Source organism: Cebidichthys violaceus, unplaced genomic scaffold, assembly GCF_023349555.1.
Source record: "Cebidichthys violaceus isolate CVI_PGR_0920_01 unplaced genomic scaffold, fCebVio1.0.p SCAF_13, whole genome shotgun sequence".
NCBI classification, from domain to species: Eukaryota; Metazoa; Chordata; class Actinopteri; order Perciformes; family Stichaeidae; genus Cebidichthys; species Cebidichthys violaceus.
Window position 1 is genome coordinate 6,660,223 of NW_027176296.1, and position 19,793 is coordinate 6,680,015.

At 38.4% G+C, this 19,793-nt stretch overlaps 1 protein-coding gene across 1 annotated transcript; it reads left to right on the plus strand.

Moving 5' to 3' along the window:
* Positions 1 to 228: 228 nt before the first annotated feature.
* Positions 229 to 16,929, plus strand: jak3 (Janus kinase 3 (a protein tyrosine kinase, leukocyte)). The gene is made up of 24 exons (XM_068707530.1): positions 229 to 334; positions 2,375 to 2,581; positions 2,711 to 2,828; positions 3,024 to 3,141; positions 3,553 to 3,698; positions 3,885 to 4,188; positions 4,992 to 5,111; positions 5,244 to 5,401; positions 5,488 to 5,599; positions 6,042 to 6,222; positions 6,543 to 6,667; positions 6,980 to 7,111; positions 7,223 to 7,310; positions 7,723 to 7,847; positions 7,952 to 8,090; positions 8,316 to 8,467; positions 8,712 to 8,862; positions 9,065 to 9,192; positions 10,255 to 10,444; positions 11,740 to 11,861; positions 12,706 to 12,878; positions 13,122 to 13,239; positions 13,383 to 13,496; positions 13,671 to 16,929. Exons 2-24 carry the CDS (start codon positions 2,383 to 2,385, stop codon positions 13,788 to 13,790), a joined length of 3,333 nt encoding a protein of 1,110 aa, XP_068563631.1. The 5' UTR covers positions 229 to 334; positions 2,375 to 2,382; the 3' UTR covers positions 13,791 to 16,929.
* The last annotated feature ends 2,864 nt before the right edge of the window (positions 16,930 to 19,793 follow it).

A 19,793-nucleotide genomic window follows, 5' to 3' on the forward strand; every position in this document is an offset into this window, starting at 1 on the left:
AAAAACTTGAAAAAATGACTTAGGCGATTATTTTAACAAGGTGACGATATTTAAAATCCAATTATTCTGAGAAGTGAAGTGTTTTGTTATTTGTAATAAGTAGGATGAAGATGGCTAGGCAGAGATGACAAGAAACTTGTTAGTGTCGCATGTGCTTATGTTAATCAGGAAATCCTATTGAACTTCCTGTCAGACGCGCGCACACACACACACACACACACACACACACACACACACACACACGTACAGCATAAACGGAGAATTCAAAGAAGAAAGTCCTGTTTTACAGGAACAAATGATCGACAAGAGAACATTTGCTGTACAAATGTAAAAGGTCAGTTTCATTTTATATATATATATCATAAGGAACCATAATACACAGTGGAGAATGTGCTTCTAAGTTTTAGCTCCGCCTGTAGCTATTTTTTTTAACTTCCATTCAACTACTACCGTCTGTTATAATTCATATGTAAACTTGCTTGTGTTAATGATTTGCCAAATGGAGGTAATCAGATCTGTATTGTTATCAAAGTAAAGTATTTGAAAGCCAACAATGGAAATGTGAAACACTATTGTGTATTATTAAAGAGTATTATGAAGTTTACTGTGTTCCTGATTCTGCTACAGCAGAACGTTGTCATTGTGATAGAACGGGAATCCCCACAAATCTACGTCTGACATTTCAAAACATAATTTGAAGTCATGGGAATTCTCCACATACAATAACTCAAAAACCTTTATATACCAATGTACAACGTTTTAGACATGACATTTTACATACTGTAAACATTATGATACATCCCATAAAAGTAATTGTTTTTAGTGACTAGGTTTTTTTAGACTTGCTCATAAATTGTGGGTGGGGAACATGACTCTGAATCACATTTTCTTATATCAATAACTACCAATGATGCAAGTTATACAACAAAAACTATGTCAATTTGTATCAGTTCAGCAAACCTGTCGTGGCTAAATGATGCTTAAATAAATCACTCGATGACTTTTACAGTGTTGCAGAATGCTACTATAATACTATAAAACTATGCTACTTTCAACTTTTGAGAGCCTGCAGGTTAGGTCTAGGTCTTTGTTCTTTGGACTCAAGGCAGACACTAGCTACAGTGACTTACCATTGCCTCTCAAGGAACAAGTGGTATAACATGACAGTATGGGCTAGTCAGTCAGCATGTTCATTTCAGTAGATATCTCTGCAATACAATACTAGACATTTTTGACATAAAATCAACACCTCTTCAACTTCTGTTGATGATGTTAGTTAATTTTTTTTTATGTTTTACACTAAACTTCTGGCCGTATAATACACATTGTCCATTAATTAATTAATTAATACCTTTTTCACCACTAACATTTGGAAAACCGTGACATGAGACACACAAGAACATCTGATTTAGCTTTCAGCTTTTACATTATGTATTTGCTTTTCCATAATTAAGAATCAAACAAACAAACAAAAAAGTATATTGTTAACTAGAAAGATGCACATCGAGTGTACTGGCAGTTCTGTTAGTTGTTAGCCAAACACACCAGATACTGTTATCCTCCCCCTGTGGGTGCAGAGTAGCGGTCCCTACTGGCCTGGGGTCGATTAAGAGTAGTGAGTGAGGAGTCAGCAGGTAGTCAATGGAAGTATAAAAAACAAGCAATAAAGGGTGTTTTGAGGATGTGTGAGTCATCGCAAACATAGGAAGTCCTTGAGCACGCAGCAATAACTGGGCACCCAAAACAGTATGCAGTTTGCTGCAGCAGAATGTGAGATTAACCGTGGACCGACACAGAGGTGCATGTTTTCTAAACGGACACACCCACACACACGACTGATGATCCCCTGGCCCAGAAAACAAATAGTTACTGGCTGACTGTAGCCAGTAGATCAAAACTATTTAACTCTGAGAAATAGTGAAGAGCTGCAAACACACATGATTATTTAAGATGATTATTTACTTACTTATTTTTTACTTATTATGAAAGTGGCAAATGAGGACTAATATAAGTCCACAGAGCACTCCCTTGATGCTGTTTCATTTACATTTTCCTTTTGCTTTGATTTCAGTTTTATAGTGGTATTACTTCCTGTGGGCAGAGATGATGCAACTTTTAACAAACTACTACACAAATAAATATTGTTTCATAAACTTTTGGATATTTTTATCAATATTAAGCAGTGACTCAACTGACATTACCTCAAAAATAGAGGGTTATATAATTTTTCAAGAATCTCCAATGACTTCATTTCCATTTCAAACTGCTAAAATGATGTCACCACAATCAGTTTCCTGCCAATCAGTTAGCTGTCTGAAAATTATATATATATAGACCCATAATAATAAGACAACTCTGTTGATTTGGTCCTCAGAAGTACCCATGGATCTCAGTGAGGAGGAGTCAGCACCTCTGGTGATCAGAGACCGAGGTGGCAGCCAAAGGTCCAGGTCTAGCAATGGTCCCAGTTTACAAGTACATCTCTACTTCCTACCAGCCACAAAGGATGCAACAACAATACACATTTCATCTGGCCAAATCTCTGCTGAAAATGTCTGCATCCAAGCAGGCAAAAAGTGTGGTAAGTTTTTACTGGCAAAACATGGGTCTGACTGAAGGCTTCTCACCACAAAACTGTGCAAAAAATGAATTGCAAGGGAAGTCATTATATCATCGACTGGTCTATGATGATAAATGTGTCTTTATCCAGGAATCTTACCAGTGTACCAAAGTGTTTTTGGTTTGGCATCTGCGGATCTCTCATTTTGGTATCCTCCATCGCACATGTTCAACACAGACGAAAATGTACAAGTTCATTTTAGAGTCAGGTAGGTGAAAAATAATTGAAGCATCACGCTCATTAACTTCAGAAATGAGAGTACATTATGCTATGTTAAGGTAATTAATGTATCATGTTCAAACCAGCAAACTTAATGTAAGTCAATATGTATAATTTGATAAATTAACTCGGTTAGAAATAATGTCATGTCAAGCTGTACAATGGACTAATTTTTGGTGTACAGGTTTTTCTTTGGAAACTGGTTTGGACAAGGACCAGGATCATCATACCGCTACAGTTTGACCAGAGACAGAATCAGTCCAGTGTTTGACGGCAGGGTCATTGATTATCTCTTTACTCAGGTGAAGTATAAAACATTTAAAAACATTTATTTTATTGGCTCTCTGACATACATGATTTAATTATATATTGTTTTCTAAATTAATACATTTCATATCTATATCAGTATTTATAATTTTTTGGGATATATACCACCAATATTCTTCTTTGTGTCTAATTGACATTTATCCATACGTTGCTTGGATAAATCTTCACATTCAATTAGAGACACTGGCATAATATTCAAGACATCCTCCTGAAATACCTTATAAATAGAGAAAGTACAAAAACTTACTTTTATATGGTGCAAAAAAATGCATCAAAAGTGTCACTTGTTTTAAATATGTAAGTGTAAAACAGTACATGACAGAAATGGTTGCATGTATTGACCATATATTAAAGACTGTCCTCACTGATTTTCTTTTGGTACATAGTTGCGAAGTGACTTTATTGCAAGTGAAGCAGGAGTGTGTCCACCTTTGAGTGCTCAAGAGGAATGCCTTGGCCTTGCTGTGTTGGACTTGTGGAGAATGGCCAAAGAGCGCAATCAGAGTGTAAGAGAGCTCTGCAAGACTGTCAGGTATTGACATTTGGAAAATGTTTTGTTTTGCCAAAAACAGGCATCACCATTTAAAGTTTACAACAACAAAGAAGTTTATAGAATACAATTTTTCTCTTTCAGAAATATGACTTTCATACATTTCTATTCAAATTATTTGTTGTAGTTTGCAGTCATTACAACGACATAATTATCTTCATCTTTCAGCTACAAATCATGCCTTCCTATGTCACATCGCCATGACATCCAGAGACGAAACCGCCTGGAACGTTATCGAATCCGAAACACCCTCAAGCGTTTCTTAAAGAAGCTTGGCAACTCCTCAGTAGATGAGTGCAGCTTGAAGCTGAAGTACCTGATTGAACTGGCTGGGATCGTGCCCTCTCTGGGAAGCGAAACCTTCCAAGTTAATCCTTCTTCCTCCCAATCACAGTCAACTTTCTCTCTCGTAAGGGTCACTTGGGAAAGTGGAATTGAAATCAGTGGAAGTTCTCATCCCGATGGGGCATTGGTAAGAACAAGTTCAACTTAAGATTGGGTGGTAAGGAGGCATTGTAGTTAGTTAAGCTTTGTTTATACTCGCCGTAGTGATGGCAAGGTGCGCAAGCCAGCAACCACATTGCGACGTGGTGTGCGAAAGCTCTGCGAATTGACGCGCTGCTTGGTCAAGCACCTCTTAATATTTGTAATTAGGCATGGTGCGTATAATCAGAGCTTTCCGCAAATAGTTCACTGATAAAAGCACCAATAAAAGCACTTTGACAAAGAAGTCCAATACATTTTTTAATGCTTTAGAAATAAGAGGTCTTAAAAGATGCATTTGAGTACATATTATGCAGCCAAATTGTATTGTTTATATGATAGTCAATCTTCATTTCTTTATAATTCATTTAATATTTTATTTTACAGAGCTTAAATAAAGACAATAAAGTAGTCCATGAATCTGAAATATGAGTTTACAGTTAATAATTCCTCCACGGCTTTGCAGAGGTTGGTTTATGGCATTTTGCCATTTACGCTCATTGTCCTCGTGCTTTGTCACAGTACATTTTAATTTTATGCCCTCTGGCATTTCGGAGAATAATGCAACAAACAGTGCGTTGAAGATAAACGCCTTTGATTGTGCTCGTAGCTCAAATGCCATCTGCGGAGGCTCATGCTACTGTGCCACTGCTTTAAACTGGCAAACCCAAGGTTTTGTCTTTGATTTAGTATCTATCTGCAAAATGTAATCCAACACTCTCCAGTGGTCATACACCCCACCCCCAAGTTAAGTGATGTTGTTAAATAATTTTGTTGTTGTTTTTTTTGGAGTGGCACACCTTCTGTGATTTCAAAGAAATCATCGACATTGGTATAAAGAGGGTATGCCATGAGCAAGTTCCCCAAGACAGCAGGATGGTGACAATAACTCGAAAAGATGACAGATGCTTGGTAAAGGACATATTTTACATTCAACATTTCCCCAATTATTATTCTCTGATAATTGTATTTTTTTTCTTCAGATTTGACCATTTTTATTTTATACAAAAGATTAGGTCTATTTATTCTTTATTTCCACAACAGGAAGCCAACTTCAAGAGTCTCAAGGAAGCACTTTCATTTGTGTCTCTTGTTGATGGCTACTTCAGACTAACCACAGACTCTAGCCACTACTTCTGTCAAAACATTGCCCCTCCAAGTGTTCTGGAGGGGATCAAAAACCATTGTCATGGCCCAATCACGTGAGTCATTTTGATAAATATTGAATCAAATACCACCATTAACATGCACTTGTTTGACATATTTCCCTTATATCTTGTTTTATCAGATCAGAGTTTGCAGTCAACAAGTTGAAAAAGTCTGGATTTAAAGGCGGGACATTCCTTCTCCGGCAGAGTCCCAGGAACTATGACAACTTCTTCCTCACTGTTTGTGTTCAGGTAAAGGTTCTTGTTGAAGCAACATAATAGACATAGAAAAATACTGATTTAGAATTTACTCAGAGGAGGTCATTTACTAGTTATGTCTGTGCATGTGTTTAGTACAGACATTTTTGATGACAAAAAAAGCCCTTTAACTATAGTATGTGACAAGCTTTGCACAATAACATTAATTAAATAAACAACAACTTGTGATTGCAAGTGTTGTTTCTGTAAAACACAGGTCTCAGTTTGTTTCATAAAAGTTTATCTCTATGCAGATGATGCACTTGTTTTTCTGAACAGAAATACACTTGAGAGAAATTTCTGCATACTCAAATGTCTGCAAAAGTAATTCTCATGTTCCCCTTCCCCGACAATTTTTTTTTAAAGTAACTACTTTTGCACTCTTTCTAACAACCTCTTCATTAAAAGGTTCGATGTAACATTTATATTTCTGCAGACTCCACTTGGACTTGACTATAAAGACTGTCTCATAATTAAGAATGAGCGCTACAATCTTCCTGGAGTCCAGAAATCATTTACCAGCCTGAAAGAGCTCACCAGCTATTACCAACACAACAAGCTTCTACTGGCTGAAGTGCCTGTCAAGTTGGCCCGCTGCTGTCCACCCAAACACAAAGGTGTGTTTTCCAAGATATGATGAAATTACTACACACACACACACACACACACACACACACACACACACACACACACACACACACACACACACACACACAGCACATACTCTTTGTTATTTTCAGAATTTACACAGGCAGGTTGACTTATGTCAAAGTCTTATGTACCGCACCAAAACTAAATACAAAAATATTAAGAGAACTTTAACAACATTCTCTAATAATTCTGTTTCAACTTAACACTTAAATTTTTATATGTGCCTTCTGATTTCCAACCTTCACAGACTAGATAACAATGAACATGTTTTCTGCCTTTCCAACAGAGCTCACTAATCTGATCATCATACGCCACAGCAGCTCTGTAGAAGCTCAAGGGTCTCCAACACCTCAAAGGAACAAATTCAGTCACATCCAATTTCACATGATCAAATATGAAGACCTGAAATTGGTGAGTGTGAAGACATGACGCCAACTGAAACAAGCCTGTTATTTTAGTACCACTAATATGAATATCAATACTAGCCTTCCACTTAATTGGCATCAACATTACTTTTACAACTGCATTTTCCAGTTTTTCTACCGCACTATTACCACTGCTGCTCCAAGAAATTCAACCACCATAACAACTACTTTTATGCGACAAATGCTGCTACTACTGCGACCACTACAATACGTTAGTCAAACTAATATGAAAGGTACTTCATGTTAATTATGATTGATGTATTTATTAATTAATTTCTCCATGTGTTTTATATTTTAGGGTGAAAGCCTTGGACAGGGATCCTTCACTCGAAATTTCAAAGGCTACAAAACAGACATTCGTGATGGGGAGAAATACGTGACACCTGTTTTCCTGAAAGAGCTTGACATAGTTCATAAAAACTGCTGGGAGGTGAGTTTCTTCTGAAAAACATTATTATTCATAACTATTTTTGTGAATTACTCGTAGATATAACAAATTCCTTTTGACATCATACACATGCTGTTTTTTTTGTTCTCTCAGTCATTCTTTGAAGCTGCCAGCTTGATGAGTCAAATTTCACACAAACACCTCCTCCTTGTCTATGGTGTTAGTGTTCATGGAGTCAAAAGTAAGTTCAAACCAAACTGCAGAACCTTCCACATTATCCCTTTATTTGCTACAGTTCATTTACTGTTTTCCTATCAGCTTCAAGAAGCTAATGTTCTTCATGTTTTCTAGATGTGTTAATGTTCCGTGAATAATGTAAAGGTATCAGTACAAAGTGAGAGTGAAATCCAATTGTTTTTGGTTAACTTTGGCTAAGTTAGAAAGCATTTGCAGGCTTTGTTCCTGATCTGTAAACAACAAAGAACAATAAATTCATGGAAACATTAAATAATTCTCTTCATGTTGAGCAAAATAATAAACTTCAGAAGAAATCCTCATTTGTCTCTGACTCTGCTTGTCAGTGGGTGAGCATTTCTGACCCCGTGTTTAGTTTGAAGTACAGCTGTAGAAACAAACCTCACTGTACCTTACAGACATCATGGTGCAGGAGTTTGTTGAGTATGGGGCCCTTGACCTTTACTTGAAGAGAAGGAGATCTGTGTCAGTGAGCTGGAAACTTGACGTAGCCAAACAGCTTGCGTCTGCCCTCAACTTTCTGGTAAGATAAATTCTAATTTAGGGTATTAACACCAGATCTTACAAAAGTAATGACAATGCAGTTACATGCAAATGAGTCAACATTAACATGTAACTTTCTTGCAGGAAGAAAAGAATATTGTGCATGGAAATATTTGCGCCAAAAATCTGCTGCTGGCCAGAGAAGATGACCCGTCGCAGGGCAGTACTCCTTTCATCAAGCTGAGCGACCCGGGCATCAGTGTCCCCATGCTGGGCAAGGACGGTAAATCAAGGAGGGTTTTCCAATCCCCCTGTAACCATGTCTGACACCATCAGGTCTATTTTTAGTAAAACAAATATTGTATAGAAGAGTAAGAAGAGAAAAGAGATACCTGAGAAATACGACTTTATTACATAAACAAAATAACTTTGTAAGTGTAACACATTTGAAATATGATACCCTGTCCTTGTGCATTAGTCATGTGTGTATGAATATGCATTTGTTTAGTGATCCTGGACAGGATCCCCTGGGTGGCCCCTGAACTGCTGGACGACCCAGACAACCTGACTCTGGATTGTGATAAGTGGAGCTTTGGTGCCACTGTGTGGGAAATCTTCAACAGTGGGACCACTCCGCTGCGAGGGTGGGACTTGGACAAGGTACTCACACTTCTTTCCTGATTAGTCAAAAAACAGGTTGTCAAAGTACTGTCCATTAAATAAACTGCATGTGAGTCTAAGTGACTAGTACTAGTTCAGAAAAAGCAAAATGTATTGACAGTGTGAAGCGCTTATGGGATTAAAACTGTGGGAATGTTCTCAAAAGCAAACATACAGTTTACAATCTAAGCTTTTGGGCAAACAGACAAGTGAATGATGTGAGCTACTGACGTGTTTTCTGTAGAAGGGGCAGTTTTATGAGAGCTCCCAGCAGCTGCCTCCCTCCCAGTGGACGGAGCTAGCCGATCTTGTCAGTCAATGTATGGACTACCAGGCAGACTTCAGACCCTCCTGTCGTAGTATCATCCGACAACTCAACAGTCTGAGCACTTCAGGTAATCATGCGTATCACTACTTAGCTGATAATGAATATGGCCAGTATAATCCACATATCTTAAAAATACAGAATATATCATTTGACCCAGAAGAAACTTTCAGTTTCCTTCGATCCTCTGAAAAATGGGTAGTGTTTTTAAGGAATAAAGCTATTCAATTACATAACAAAAATATTACTTATGCTTTCTTGTTTCATGGCAGACTATGTTATACTTCACGCTACTGAGCCCATTGCAAAGAGCCCTGTGCGGAGAACCTCAACCCCTGCTCAACAGGAGCAAACTTTGTTTGAGGAGAGACACCTTTGCTTCATCTCCTCTCTGGGGAAAGTAAGTCTGTGCTGATTCGATACAAGTGCCCGTTCAGAGTGGGCTAATTGCTAGGACCCCGGAAGATCTGCTTGCAGCGTTGTCAAGAAGCACTCACTGAGTCCAGGGAAGTGAAAAAGAAATCGGTTGTAATATTAGTATAGCCAGCATCCACCAGCAAAGTGAACAGCAGTTAGTGAGCCACGGCCTGTACAGGCCTGCTGCGGGCGACCACAGACTGTATATTAGAAGTGGACATCACCCATTGGTTCCTTGATCTATAATTACATTATGCTGAGACAGCGCCACCAATTGGCCAAATGGCAACAAATTTGTCATGGTCACTCAGGTGATATATTTTTTTAAACTTTTGAGGGCCCGACAAAAGCAAAACCACACAGAACATCAGAAATCCGAAAAGCTACTGGGCCCGGCTCGGTCCAGAGATGTTCTGTACTCAATTTGACGACAATTGCTCAAGATTTGTAGGAGGAACAGTGAAAAAAACTGATTTACAAAATTTTAAATGGGTGAAAATCAATCTAAACTCAAATCGGCAGGACTTGTATGGTTAGATTTGTCTGGATTTTTTTTATTCTGAGCTTTACAGTTCCAAAGGTACAGGTCGAAAAAGAAAGGTTGTAGTTAGAGGATCACCTTCTGGCCAAATTGCACCAACTTTGGCACTGCACGCCCTTGGGTTCCCTGCAATCCCTGGGGTCCTTGGGAAGTTAGTATATCCAGCAGCAAAAGTGAACTTCAGTCAATTAGCCACGGCCTGTAAAGGTCTGATGCGGATGACATGCTTGTCTCTGCAGAGCCCTGAAACTCCACCCCCACTGCTACACAGAGCCTTACCACTTGTGTATTCAAAGTTTATTAATATTGAATGTGTTGCATGTCCAAATAGCACCAAATTTGACACAACACTCCCCTCGGTCCCCGACAATATATCCGCCACGTGTGAAGTAGATTGAATGAACGGCTCTCAAGATATGCCAAGGACATACCCACAGACAGACAGCGATTTCTTGCATTAGAGTTAGATGTCAGCGACAACTAAGTTACTCAAAACTTTTTCAGGGAAACTTTGGCAGCGTTGAACTTTGCCGTTATGACCCACTGGGCGATAACACTGGTGAGCTGGTTGCTGTGAAAAAGCTGCAGCCCAACAAGAAGTCGACCCTGGAAGACTTCCAGAAGGAGGTCAACATCCTCAGCATTTTTGAGTGTGACTACATTGTCAAATACAAGGGAGTCTGCTACAGCACAGGTAATAAAAACACTCACTACAGACATAGCACACAATGTACTAAAATAATCAACTTAAGTCAAGGAAAAAAACAGTTCGGCTGCTTAGATTTAAAATACGTGTTTTTAATTTCATATATTCTATTTGGAAAGAGTTTGTTTTTGATCCCTATTTAATAGATGTGTGAACTCACATTTTCTAATATAACGAGACGCATTAGCCATAACACTGTGTCCTAACTGGATGTGAGTGTTCGACTATCGCGCCTAACATTGGATGCTCTCTCTCTCCACTCAATCAGTTAAATATGCACTTATGTTACATAATGTAAACATATCTATCAGCTGTACACACAAGATCAGACTGGAGACGTAACCACTTAAAAAAGGGATGAGTAGTACTTGCTATCCCTGAACTTTTTCAACAGAAAACTTGCGTTTTATATTTTTATATTTACTGGAAATGGCATACAATGTAACCAGTGGCAAGTAGGTTAGAGATGGTAATTGATGCGGCTACTCCACTTAAATAAACGTAAAGCAAGCATCCCACACAACAATAAATGTTCCTAACAAAAACAATTTGCGCCCTTTAGATCTCCCTCCAGCTAGCTGCCACCGTTTTTTTTAAGTATTTGTTGTGACATGAGGTATCTTACAGTTAACTCCTCATTTCAATTACACTTAGCAGCTGTTCCTTGTCCAATGCGGCACTTTCAATGCAGGCAACAGGAAATGTATAGCAACAGGGCGTCCAACAAAAGTTCATCTGAAAATGGCATGTGGCGTTAAGTAGCTTCAATTGCGGCCAGTTAGGACACTATGATAAACGCTTGCTTGCATTGCATCCAAGGACACGGTGTAACTTTGTATTCCTCATACAATTTTGTTTACTAGTTTGAATAGAAATTCTTTTAGACATTTGACACCCAGACTACACATATATGCATATTGTGAAATCCCATAATTCATATGAAATAAAAATACTGATCTTTTACAATGAAATGGGTCCCTTAGATACGTTTGTCAGTTTAATGTCAGGTGAATTTTGGGGTTATTACAAAAATAAAACAAATAGATAAAACAACAAAATAACTAAATACTGTTGTTGGGTGAACTTATTTTCTTCTTTTTCGTACCTTTAGAGTATACGCATTCTCTTCAAGATCCAGGATTACATTTCAAATCAAAACCCTAAACTGACTCGATCCAGAGTGACTTATGGCCGATTAAAGGAATGCGAAGTGTCTGTCTTCGGGGTTTGGAAGGTTTTCCTCTGCTGAATGATTTAAACGTTTAATATTTGCCTTATCACAGGTCGCCTCAGTATGAGTTTGGTTATGGAGTACCTGCCGTATGGCAGCCTTATTGGCTACTTGAATAGTTACCGACATGTCAACACCAGGCGGATGCTGCTTTTTGCTTCTCAGATCTGTAAGGTAAGAGTCAGATATGAGCTCAACTCCTACAAAATGTAGAAGTAAGCTACGTTTGAATTGATTGTGATTTATTATTGGCTGACAAAATCTTGCAACTTTTACATTGAGCATTCAAGTATTGTGACCGAGTCATTTTCTAAACATGTATGCAATCTAACTGCGAGCAAATGTGGATGCCTAAATCGGCAAAAAACGGTGTTCATTCATTCATTCATCTTCGTCCGCTTATCCGGGATCGGGTCGCGGGGGCAACAGCTCCAGCAGGGGACCCCAAACTTCCCTTTCCCGGGCCACATCAGCCAGCTCTGACTGGGGGATCCCGAGGCGCTCCCAGGCCAGTTTGGAGATATAGTCCCTCCACCTGGTCCTGGGCCTCCCTCGGGGTCTCCTCCCAGCTGGTCGTACCTGGAACACCTCCCTAGGGAGGCGCCCAGGTGGCATCCTCACCAGATGTTTTGTTTTTAAATTCACACTTGTCCCTATAGTCCTATAGTAAATGCAAAGGTCATTTCTCTTGGTACGTTGCGACAGAAATCCCTGCAGAAATGTAGGAATTTCACTGAATCCAGAAAGAACTGAAAATTGCTTTGGTAATTCCTTGAATGGAATGTTCTAGAAAGCAATTGGAACCACCTTTCATGCTTTACAAACATAACATTCAAACCAACAGTAAGGAGTTCAAGGGTCAAAGCCACAGCTCTCTGCAGGATGAGCCTATACTATCTTGTGAATCCATTAATCAACTTAATATTCACTACCTGTTCCAAAGGTTTATTGCACAGCATGAAATAAAAGGGACCAAATTTTTCATTTTCTTCTATTTTATTGTTTATTCTTTTTACAGGGGATGGAGTACCTGCAGACGCTGCGTTATGTGCACCGAGACCTCGCAGCCAGAAATATCCTTGTGGCCAGCGAATCGCTGGTGAAAATCGCTGATTTTGGGCTGACCAAGATTATTCCTTTTGACAAGGAGTACTACCGTGTCATGCAGCCTGGAGAGAGCCCCATTTTTTGGTAGCGTTCCTCATGTTTGAAAACTCAAATATTATTAAATTAAAAATGTTAAAGCAGACTTTCTGCAGTTTTGGAGGGTTGTACGGAAGCCGGCTGTTTGTTGAATCAGAATCTGCAAAACTTGGGCTGGTTCCTTGTTTCCAGTCTTTGCACTGAGCTAAGCTAAACGGCTACTCGCTGTAGCCTTCTATTTAAGTTTTCAGTTCCCGGAGGTCCACCTGACCATACACTCATTTAATGCAGGTACGCTCCAGAGTCTATCAACGAATCCAGATTTTCCCACAAGTCGGATGTCTGGAGTTTTGGAGTCGTTCTTCACGAGCTTTTCTGCTACTGCGACACAAACTACAACCCAAAAAGAGTAAGAAGGTTTAATTAATGTCGATACATTCATGCATGGACAATATTTCTATTTTATAAAATGATGAAGAATTATTTCATCAAATTGCAACATCATTGTGTTTTTTCCCATTTTTAAATGTTTCCTTAATGTCATTGTTTTAGCTATGTATGCAGGAGATTGGACATTATGTGCAGAGTCCATCAATTTCAATGCATCTGGAAAATATTCTGAAGAACAACTGGAGGTTGCCGGCTCCTCCAGACTGCCCTCCCAAGGTATGTTCCCCCTTGCCACTTTCCTGCATTCTCATATACCTATAAAAAATATGCTGTATCATTATGATAATTTCACTGTAAATCACCATTGGTGAGTTGAACTATATACACCACACAAATATCAATAGTTCTTTGCTCTGTCGATTATTACATTTTTTGTTTTTGTAACACCAGGTTTACTGTTTGATGAAGCAGTGCTGGACGTACGACTTCGAGGAGCGACCATGTTTCTCCAGCTTGGGGAAACAAATTGAAACTATCATGCAGGAAGAGAGAGAGAGCCCTAAAGGCTAACAATGAGCCCTGCTGCACATCACAGATTGAAAATAACAATTTAATTTACTGTCCAAATTGAAATTCAATGTACACAGGTCTCACACTCAGCAGTGGACAATATGAAGTTATGTTAGCATTTACATACTGACTTATTAGTGACCAACATATAGGCCACTCCCTAAGACCAGTGGTGGAATTTAACTCAAGTACTGTACTTTTGTACAAATTTGAGGTAGGGTACTTGTACTTAACTTTAGTATTTCCATGTCATGCAACTTTAAACTTCTACTCCACTACATCTCTGTAGTGTACTTTAGTTACAATACACAACAACTTATCATACCCTTCCTGTCTAGTGAAAACAAAAAAGGTTGATTTTGAGCGTTTGTTATCAACTGAAGGATGAAGTATTCCTTTATGTGTTGAGAAAATTGTCCTACTTCTTGAGTTAAATACACTTTCAAAATCCTCTTGGATCAGTAGAAAAATGCATCTTTACAAAACTGAAAACAGGGCTATTTTAAAGTTGTAAAGATTAAACTAGCTAACAGGATATAAATGAGTGAAATTAGCACAACCTTTAACATTAACAGCAGTAGAAAGCAACATGCACATTAATGCAGCAGTAATATCAATCCAAAAACATAATTGGAAAACACTGACGGGGAACATTTTTCTGCGTACTTTTGATATTTTTTTGTAAATATTGCTCACAATACATACATACTTTTACATGAGTAAGGTTTTGAAAACAGAACTTTTACTTACAGAGGAGTATTTTCACAGTACGGTATTAGTACTTTTACTTCAGTTAAGTATTTGAGTACTTCTTCCACCACTGGTCTATTTTTACAGGCATTACCCATAATTCAAACACACACTATTTACATGTTATTTGGTTAATTTTTGATTAAACATGTTTTTTTGTTAACCATTACGAGTTTAAACCAGCAGGTAATATGTAAAACAATGCCTGGTCAATCTGTTCTCACTCCCAAATCGTCAAATACAGACGCTTGTTCAATCCCCCTCAGGGTGATGCAGCACGCTTTTAACTAACTCCAATATAAACCCACCTGCGTCAGGCATGGTAGCTTACCTAGAGCGTTGTAGTTTGAAGCTTAAAGCCACTGACCAAGCATCTGTATTTGATGAGTGTGGAGTGAGAATGTGGTGGCCTTGCAACAAAAGAGGACAGCAAAATTATTAAAGGCAGATCAAGAATAGAAATAACATGAATGTAACTTCAGTTCTAAAAAATACATGTGGTACTTATGAAATAAACATGTATTGTTCACAGCGATAAAAATAAAACTCTCCCTAACAACATTAAGCCCGACGGACCCAAATTCGGGTCCGCTGTAGCATTTACCGTCCAAAAAAGTCCATTTATGCATGTATTTATGAATATGAAAAAAAAACATTCTTACACACTCCAAACACCATTCTACACAAATATTGTACGCAAATAAAAGAGTTATCACAAAATCACGTATTTCTAGCCATAACTCGCTCTTCTCTGAGTTAGCATAACAAAGCTAACGGTTAGCATAGGCAACCGAGATAGCAAAAAGCATGAGCATTCGACACAGATTCCAGAACTACCATCAGATCATCTCTCCGGTAAACCCTCACAAGGTTGTGAGCAAACAAACACCAGAAACACAATGCATAATATTCTTCAAAATCATCCAAAGTTCCTTACCTTTTCGTTGTTCTGCTGTAAATCTCCGCTTATTTCCGTCAACAATATTTCTACGTATTTCTGGTGCGTCTCTGAAATGTCCCCGTGCAGAAACAAGGGCCCGTCTAACAAAGGCACCGTGGGGGGAGGGGATTTACTTTAGGCGAGCGCTTGCGCACGTTTCAGGTGACGCGCCACGGTTTTACTCCCTACTGGCTAACGCTTCTGTCTATCAAAATCACGAGGGGTTTGTTAGATTCTGTGGACTCAGACGCTTCTAAGGAAGGTCCATTGACTGAAATCGACCAACCATAGGCTGAGCTAGGAGACCTGGACTGGAAGCCAGACAAGAAAATCCCATGGATGACAGACATAAACAGGCTCAGAGAGGATCCAGGCTCTTTAAATGATGCCAAACTGCTGCATATGATAGATTGAACACTATTAGTCATAAAAGAAGTGAAATATATAGTTATATACTATATAAAATTACAATGGAACAGCTGGAACCAAATGACATTTTGGTTGACCTCGGCTGAAATCTCTGCACTCAAACCTCTCTAGCTCTTGAATGCTTCACTTTATCAAAGAAAACATTGTGCAGTGAGACTCTCAACCCATTGGGCTATGATCTGGGAGAGGTTTGAGCTTTCAACTACAACATTAAAAAAAATATCTTATCAAAATTGGATGAATTTTAAATCGGAGATAAAGAATTTCAATTTGTGCTGTGTTCCATCTTAATGTTCTCTTAACCAGTAACATATATACTGATATTTACAAATCTCAACAAATTTCACAAGGGTCAGCTTTCTAAAATATAAAAACTATTAAAATACACCTTATATTTAGACAAAAATCACTCTCTTTACTATGGGTTGCAAAAATCGAGGAGAGGCCTACAAATAGGCTTAGGGCTTAACGGTAAATGCTAACCTGCCAGACAGCTACTTAATGTCCTCAGTCTGGAACATTTCATGTTTTCTTAGAGTTGAATATATTTCAATGTTCATAACACATGTACCGCCTCAACGCTCAAATTACATTTCTACAGAATAAAGAATTATGAGGTTATATTTGGGCAAGAACATTTCAACAGCAGTATTTACTAGAACTTGTTCCTCATGCCTGAATTATATTATCATTAATGAATACTGTATGATATAGAACATGTAATCTACACTGCACTGGGCACGGCAAAGCATGTATAAGATGTGTATGTATGACTTTTGCATGTGTCTAAGGTGGTCTAACTTCAAAAGTATTACAGAAACTGAAAAAAGTTTGAAGGCTTTGCTTTGTATTTCTTCAATGAAAAGTATTGAAAAAAAATGCTTTTTGCATCTAATTGTACACTGTTTGCATTCATACTGTGGTAGTTTAGTGTCACGGAATTATTGTTTTTTTTTTATTATTTTGTAGTCTTATTTACATCCTTTACTGTGTTTAAAATAAAGCAATTTTGTGGAAGAAGCTTTTGTAAATGTTTATTGAAAACACTGACTCTAATTCTCCGTAATCCCTAAGCACTGATGCGTCTAAATGAAATGGCTGAAAAAAAGAAAGAGGAAAAAAAAAATAATGTTCATATGCTGTGTGGCTTAGAAATGGTCTCATGATTGGTTGATCTGCCACTTTGGTCCAGACTGAAAATTCTAAATTACTGGATAGATTGCCATGACATTTGTTACAGATATCTATCTTCTCCAAAGGATGAATCCTGATGACTTTCGGCACCCTCTGACTTTTCCACTTGAGCCACCACTAGGTTCACATTTGTAGTTTTGAAAGACATATCTCTGCAACTATTCAGTGGGTGGTAATGGAATTTGTTGTAGAGGTTTATACTCCCCTCAAGACAAATTGTGACAATTTTGATGATCCCTTGACTTTCCATTTAAACCTATCACCAGGTCCAAATTTAAATGCAGTTAGGTCCATAAATATTTGGACATTGACACAATTTTCATAATTTTGGCTCTGTACACCACCACAATTTTGAATGAAACAATCAAGATGTGCTTTAAGTGCAGACTTTCAGCTTTAATTTGGGGGTATTTACATCCCAATCAGGTGAACGGTGTAGGAATTACAACACATTTTATATGTGGCCCCTCCTTTTTAAGGGACCAAAAGTAATTGGACAATTGGCTGCTCAGCTGTTCCATGGCCAGGTGTGTGTTATTCCCTCGTTATTTCATTGACAAGGAGCAGATAAAAGGTCTAGAGTTCATTTCAAGTGTGGTATTTGTGTTTGGAATCTGTTGCTGTCAACTCTCAATATGAAGTCCAAAGAGCTGTCACTATCAGTGAAGCAAGCCATCATTAGGCTGAAAAATCGAAACAAACCTGTCAGAGAGATAGCAAAAACATTAGGTGTGGCCAAATCAACTGTTTGGTACATTCTTAAAAAGAAAGAACGCACTGGTGAGCTCAGCAACACCAAAAGACCTGGAAGACCACGGAAAACAACTGTGGTGGATGACAGAAGAATTATTTCCCTGGTGAAGAAAAACCCCTTCACAACAGTTGGCCAGATCAAGAACGCTCTCCAGGAGGTAGGCGTATCTGTGTCAAAGTCAACAATCAAGAGAAGACTTCACCAGAGTAAATACAGAGGGTTCACCACAAGATGTAAACCATTGGTGAGCCTCAAAAACAGGAAGACCAGATTAGACTTTGCCAAAAAACATCTAAAAGAGCTTGTACAGTTCTGGAACAACATCCTATGGACAGATGAGACAAAGATCAACTTGTACCAGAATGATGGGAAGAGAAGAGTATGGAGAAGGGAAGGAACTGCTCATGATCCAAAACATACCACCTCATCAGTGAAGCATGGTGGAGGTAGTGTTATGGCGTGGGCATGTATGGCTGCCAATGGAACTGGTTCCCTTGTATTTATTGATGATGTGACTGCTGACAAAAGCAGTAGGATGAATTCTGAAGTGTTTTGGGCAATATTATCTGCTCATATTCAGCCAAATGCTTCAGAACTCATTGGACGGCGCTTCACAGTGCAGATGGACAATGACCCGAAGCATACTGCGAAAGCAACCAAAGAGCTTTTTAAGGCAAAGAAGTGGAATGTTCTGCAATGGCCAAGTCAATCACCTGACCTGAATCCAATTGAGCATGCATTTCACTTGCTGAAGACAAAACTGAAGGGAAAATGCTTCAAGAACAAGCAGGAACTGAAGACAGTTGCAGTAGAGGCCTGGCAGAGCATCACCAGGGATGAAATCCAGCGTCTGGTGATGTCTATGGGTTCCAGACTTCAGGCTGTCATTGACTGCAAAGGATTTGCAACCAAGTATTAAAAGTGACAATTACATTGATGATTATGTTAGTTTGTCCAATTACTTTTGGTCCCTTAAAAAGGAGGGGCCACATATAAAATGTGTTGTAATTCCTACACCGTTCACCTGATTTGGATGTAAATGCCCTCAAATTAAAGCTGAAAGTCTGCACTTAATGCAAATCTTGATTGTTTCATTTCTAATCCATTGTGGTGGTGTACAGAGCCAAAATAATGAAAATTGTGTCAATGTCAAAATATTTATGGACCTAACTGTATGTCCAATAATTTGGGTTGAATGCCAAACTAGGTGGTTTTGTTGCCTAAACCTTAATTATTTTTGTAGCGTAATGTGTTCCTGACTGACGAAAAAAGTTGTGTTGAGCAACACAAAAAAAATTGACAATTCATGTCAATCAGCACAAAACCAATTGATTCAATTTTGTGATTAGGTTGGATTGTTTTTTTGGAGAGGGAGTATGTGTATTTCCAAGGGCTAGTTTTGTTTTGTTTAATTTAAGAGAGCCATTGTCCCATTTACAGATTAATGTACATTATGGATTTAAGGTTCTAAATGGAGGCACAAACAAACCAGGGAAAAAGGGATTGCAATCACTTGTGCCATTTATTAAGCCAGAAAATGATGTGAAGTTGATTGATGAGGATTGCCATGGTTCAAAGCAAATAAATATATAAAATACAACATCTTGCTCAAAAATCCTACATTATCTTTAAATCATGCTAAATATTTGCACATTGAAGTACCATAAATAGTGTATACATAATATAATAATTAGCCATGTACTTCATCATTATCAAACAAATCAGATCAAAGAGGATCCCTTAACCTTCATGTCAATACTGAAACACACGCTGTGACTCAATCGATCTACAAATACAGCCTCCGAAGGATGCGGCCGCTGGATTAGGACACAGCTACTGTATTACCTAACGTTACAACATTACTCCAGCCTGTGGACCTTCTACCAAAGCTAGTCACATTAGCAGTGCAGCATGCTAACGTTAACGAGAAAAACAA